This window comes from Parus major, chromosome 18, assembly GCF_001522545.3.
Source record: "Parus major isolate Abel chromosome 18, Parus_major1.1, whole genome shotgun sequence".
NCBI lineage: Eukaryota > Metazoa > Chordata > Aves > Passeriformes > Paridae > Parus > Parus major.
The window spans coordinates 10,539,147-10,544,738 of NC_031786.1; the positions used below are offsets into that span (position 1 = coordinate 10,539,147).

The following is a 5,592-nucleotide window of genomic DNA, read 5'->3' on the forward strand; positions in this document are numbered from 1 at the left end:
AGGCCCAGCCTCGCCCTCTTGGCTCTCCCTCTCCTCTCCCTTATGTCTGGCAGAGCCGGGGCCGCTGCTCTCCCGGCTCCCCCGTCCCCTCCCAGCCCTGCTGCTCTCAGACCTCGTGGAAGTGCCCTGGGGGAGGCCAGCGCTGCTCTTGGGAGCCGGCCCCAGCTCCTGGCCCAGGACAGGGTGAGCAGCTCCATCCCCTCTGCCCTGGGGGTCACAGCCCAGCCCCGCAGCTCCTGGGCAGGCCCGAGCACGGCTGAGCTGCCCTCCCTGCCCTGGGGCAGTGCTGTGTGCAGGGACTGTGCCCCCAGGGCTGCCCCACAGCTCCCCGGCCCTGCTGGACTCGGCCTCCGTCCCTCGCCCCACACAGCAACCCCATGGGAGCTTTAGGAAGCTGCTGCTCCCCCTGGCCCCAAGAACCCCCTGCCCATCACCCCCCGTGCTGTAGGACTGGATTGTGCAGCCTCACCTGCGGGCTTCTGTGACAGTTTGGGGCGACTGAACCTTGTGGGTCTTTCAAGCAACACATCTGTGTGGTTTCTGTCCATGTGCCTCAGAGTCAGTGGATTTTTAGACTGAACCAGCAAATGGAGCCAGGGTTGGAGCTGAGGGTTCAGCAATCGTCGTTTGGGGCTCTGCAGCTCCCAGGTGGTTGAGTTACAAATGCTGAGAAAAAAAAACCCCACTGGCCCAGCAGTGGAGGTGGGATTGTCCCTTTGCCATTAGGGTTTGTAAGGTCCTTCCTTCCTGTGCATCCTCTGCTGCATTTGACTGTTTACATTTGTTTTATTGTACATAGATTTGTAAACATAATACCTTTGCCTGAGGTCTTTGTACATAACTTGGGCTTTGTAGCTTTATTTATTCAGCCTCTCTCTGGCATGTTTCCATAGGATGTACCGTTCCACCCTGGTGCCACTGACATGATGTGGTTTCAAAAGAATGAAAACAAATGAGAGCAATCTTCCAAAAATAAAGTTCTTTTAATGTGGAATCAGTGGATTTTGCAGAACCAGTGGCCATGGCTCGTCCTTTGTCCCGGAGGGTTTTCTGCCAAGCCCCAGGGCTGGGCCAGTGTTCAGGCAATGCCAGGTTATCCCACACCCCTTCCCTTGGGAATGTTGGGCACTGCTGGGGCCATCCCAACCTCTGCTGCTGGCACCGAGGGGGGACATGGAATTTCAGCTGGGGAAGTGTTGGAAGCCTCCAGCTGCCTTCCGGGGGATTTTTGCCTCCTTGGAGCAGCTGGAAGGAATTTCCAGAGGACAGGAGCTGGGCTGGGGCCCATCCCAGGCTGCTCCATCCCTTCCTGTGCCCGGGGCTCTCTTTGCTGCTGCTGCCGCTCTCCAGCCGGGCTCGGCTCCCACTGGAGCTGCTGCCCAGTCCTGGGGCTGGGGCTGTGTCCAGTCCTGGGGCTGGGGCTGTGTCCTGCCCTGGGGCTGTGTCCTGCCCTGGGGCTGTGTCTCTGCCCAGTCCTGGGGCTGGGGCTGTGTCCTGCCCTGGAGCTGGGGCTGTGTCCAGTCCTGGGGCTGTGTCCAGTCCTGGGGCTGTGTCTCTGCCCAGTCCTGGGGCTGTGTCTCTGCCCAGTCCTGGGGCTGTGTCTGTGTCCTGCCCTGGGGCCGTGTCCTGCCCGTGTCCAGCCCACCAGGGTCACCCTCCCTGTGACCACCCCAGCTCAGTCTCACCCCAGGCCTGGGCTGTCTGCCTGGGGCAGGAATTCCAGCCGTGCCAGAGGCAGGGAAAGCCCTTCCTCATCTCTTCCACAGCAGTGAAGGAGGAAAAGGTGCCCAGGACTGCCCCAGCTTCCATCCAGCCCCAAGCCCGGAACCACACGTCCCATGGAAAGGAAAGCTGCACCCACCCAGCCCCTCAGGCTGCTCTCTCCTCATTCCCTCACATTTGTCATTCCCTCACTCTCCTCCCACCTGGCTCTGGCCCACCCTGGTCCCAGACCCAGCCAAAAGCTCCCACCCTGGACTCCTGCAGCTCCCAGGCCTTTCCTGCCCTGGCTGCAGGGCAGGTTCTGCACCCCAATTCCCCAAAACACAGGATGCAGCTGCTCAGGCTGGAGTCCTGGCCCTGCAGGAGGCAGAAGTGGGGCTGTGCCACAGCGCTGAGTGGCAGCACGAGCACTCAGAGTTGCTTTGTGCTCCAGCTGGGCCCTGCCAGTGGCATTCAAAGGCAAAGGCTCAGCTCGGACCAAGCCATTGATGCTGTATTTAGGTCAAAATAAAAGAAAAAAAAAAAAAAGCAAGCAAACAAAACAGGAAGAAGGGAAAAGGCAGCTTCCAGTCATATCTCGTTTATTAAGGTCTATGCCAGCCTCGGGAGAGCTCTTCCAGTAAGTAAACAGAGCAGGCGGCCGCATCTATAATGAATAAATTTATTGTCTTACAAAAATCATTGTCTAGAAATATGGGTATACAAGAAAACAAGATATTTGCAGTCAGACGCCTGGTGGTCAACAGCCAGTTTGATTAAAAATATCCAAACACACACAACAAAACCTTTGCGACAGATGTTAAAGCTTTTAACCAAAAAGGGAAATCCATGGGTTTTGAGCATGTGGCAGAGGAAGTTTCCTAGTTAACACTGATTCATTGTCACTAATATCAATAATACCACTTGGACTAGAGAGGTACATGATATGAAGCACAGTCAAAATTAATACATTAAATCATTGTTATATAGGCAAATTATATATGTAACGTTGTCTTAGTACTGTAGTGTCTAAGGCACTTTCTGTAATGTCAGTTTTCAGCTATTTAAACAAAAAGAACGCTAACTACTCACTGTAATACTGCTCAAAATAAAAAAAAAAAACAACAACAACAAAACAACAACAACAAAAAAAAAGGATTCACATCCACTGGCATGTTAACTGTAGGCAGGCAACATCCATCCATCCAGACAGGACCCCGGGGCTCCCGGAGCCTCCCACGGCCTGGCTCACATTAATAAATTAGTTTTGCCTGTGCTGTGTGTTTATTTCCCACTGGTGTTCACATTATCCCAGCCCCGGTGTCTGCAGGGCCCCGGGGGCTCTGAGCGCTCGGGGCTGCGCAGGGGACGGGACCCACCTCGGCGTGCCTGGACTGCATGGACACGAACGGATGGAGCAGGTGCTGAGAACACTTCAAATGGGATTGCAGGATAAAAATGGACGCTACTCACTCATCCCTACACTTCCCTCTAACACTTCCCAAGGCCGTTTTTCACAGTTCACTCAGGGGTCGTGTGCGGATCACAACAATTGGGAGCAAAGAAAGAAACGGGTGCGGTTTGGTCTTCACTGATCCGAGAGGCTGCGCCCAGCCCGGGGCCTGAAGGATGCTGCTGGACACAAGGCATGCACAGCCACGGCAAGGGGTCTGTCCTGGCCACCCACCCGCTGGGAATGACGCTTCTGGATTGATAAAAAAAAGTTTCATCCTTCACATGATGCTTTATAAAATGGCTTTACAATGAGTATCTGGAAAAGAGATGCACTGAACAGAGACGATCCCGGTTGTTTACTATATATAAAAAAGCGGTTGTACCTATATCTGAAGCAGGGTACAGTGTGGTGAGGCTGGAGAGCCTTAAGACATGGTTGACCTATGATAAGGAACCTTGTAGCACATGCCGAGGGTCGTAAGGCAGCTTTCCGGCCACAAGGCAGTTCCGAGGGCAGGCGGGGCGCGGCGAGCGCTCCGGCCCGGGGCTGGAAAGGTCTCTGCATGCAGGCGGGGCCGGGCGCTACTCGGCGGGGGCGGCCGGAGCCTCGTTCACATCGCTGCCTTTGCTCTCGGCATCGTCGTCCGACAGCTCCAGCGAGGCGCCCTCGATGTGCAGCTGCCGCCGGCCCGAGCGGCTCGAGGAGAAGGTGATGGGTCCCCCCCTCCTGCCAAGCGAGAGCAGCGCTGGGCCGGGGTCCTGGAGCTGGGCTGATCTTAAAGCCCGGCCCAGCCCAGCCCCGCCCAGCAGGGACAGCTCCCACCGGCCCAGGCTGCTCCAAGCCCCAGTGTCCAGCCTGGCCTTGGGCACTGCAGCTGCTCTGGGAACCTGTGCCAGCCCTCCCCGGGAACAATTCCATCCCAATATCCCATCCAGCCCTGCCCTGTGTCAGTCTGAAGCCATTCCCTGTGTCCTGTCCCCTCCAGCCCTTGTCCCAAGTCCCTTCAGGTACTGGAAGGTCACAGTGAGGTCCTGCTGCAGCCCTCCCTGCTCAGCCCCAGGCTGCCTTCGGGGAACATTTCCCACAGGGAGTCTCAAACCCTCCTCCCTCCCCAAGGAACTAGATCCCTGAGCTCCAACACCTCTGGCACGCTGGAATTCCTGCTTAGTTTGTACTTTATACCATCACCTTAAGTTTCCAAGTCTCAATTTAAAATGCTGTGTCTGCAGGAGCACCAAGCACAGACAAGAGCAGGCTCTGTACAAAATTCCAGGGCTGCTCAGGGAAGCTCAGCTCAGCAGCTCCAGCCAGGCTGAGCCCCTCTGTGGCACTCAGTGTGGCTCATGGGCTGCAGGAGACACACTCTCCCCTGTCCCTGGATCCCACAGATCTGCTCTCAAGGAAACTGCTGCAACATTCCCAAAAGTCAGGGTCAGGACAAACAGGATCAGGCACTGGAAAAGCACAACTGAGCTTTTACATTTACTGTGGCTGGGTTGGACTGGCTAGCCAGGGAACCTGCCAATGTAAACTTGGAGGATTCTGAGCCCAAGAGCTGTCAGAAATACCCCTGGGGAATATCTGGCAGCTTCCTTGGTACCAGCACCAGGCTCCAGTTTGACCCATTCCCTAAGCCCAGCAGCTGCCCAGCTGGAGTTCCCCAGGGATGATGCCCCATGGAGGGTGTGTGGGCAGGGAAGGGCTCAGCTCCACCCCAGTCCCAGCTCTGCAGTGGCACTGACTGACCTTAGCCTGTTTTTGAGGGTGCTGACCTCCCTGCTCAGCCCCTCGTTGGCCTCCGTGGCATCGTCCAGCTCCCGCTGCAGCTTGCGCCGGGACGCGTTGGCGCGCGTGGCCTCCTCCTCCGCCTCCTCCAGCTGCCGCTTCAGCTGCTTCATCCTGGCATTGGCCTTCTCCATCTGCAACCAGCCCACAGCTGCAGCCCCTGCCTGCTCCCCCTCCTGCAGGCTCCAGCCTGGAGCCCCAACACCGTGAGCTCCGGCCCTGGGAGGGCAGGCTGGAGCAGCCCATCCCAGCAGAGCTCACACTCGGGGAGAATCCAGTCCCCGCTGGGCTCACACCGCTGTGGATTCTGTCCCATTACAGCTCCTCTTCACAAGCCCTTCCTGCCCCAAGGAGGTTTTACTGAGCCCCCACACACCTGCTCCTTGTACTGGTCCGCGTGGCGCCGCTCGTCCTCCACCTGCATGAAAACCTCCTTCAGCTTCTTCTCCGTGCGGCGCACCAGCTTGTTGGCAGCTGCTCGTTCCCTGCAACGACCCAAAGCCAGCGTTTGTCCCAGTGCCTGAGGGCTGGGGACATCAGAGCTTCCCCCTGAAGGTGAAACTGGTACAGAGCTCTCTGAACATGCCACACAATGGAAGTGATTCCTGTGCCAGGGGCTGGCAGGGATACAGGGATGGGGGGATGCAGGG

At 57.1% G+C, this 5,592-nt stretch overlaps 1 protein-coding gene across 4 annotated transcripts in view; it reads right to left on the reverse strand.

Annotated features, from left to right (window-relative positions):
• Positions 1-2,286: 2,286 nt before the first annotated feature.
• MYH10 (myosin heavy chain 10) overlaps positions 2,287-5,592 on the reverse strand; it is an 85,592-nt gene continuing 82,286 nt past the window's right edge. For 2 of the 4 annotated variants that reach the window (XM_015645783.2, XM_015645785.2), the window contains 3 exons: positions 5,319-5,427; positions 4,904-5,076; positions 2,287-3,883 (listed from right to left, as the gene is read on the reverse strand). In XM_015645783.2, coding sequence (XP_015501269.1) covers positions 3,739-3,883; positions 4,904-5,076; positions 5,319-5,427 — 427 coding nt within the window. In that variant the 3' untranslated portion in view covers positions 2,287-3,738. The remainder of the gene's footprint in view (positions 3,884-4,903; positions 5,077-5,318; positions 5,428-5,592) is intronic. The other 2 variants (XM_015645787.1, XM_015645786.1) reach the window with 1 other exon arrangement.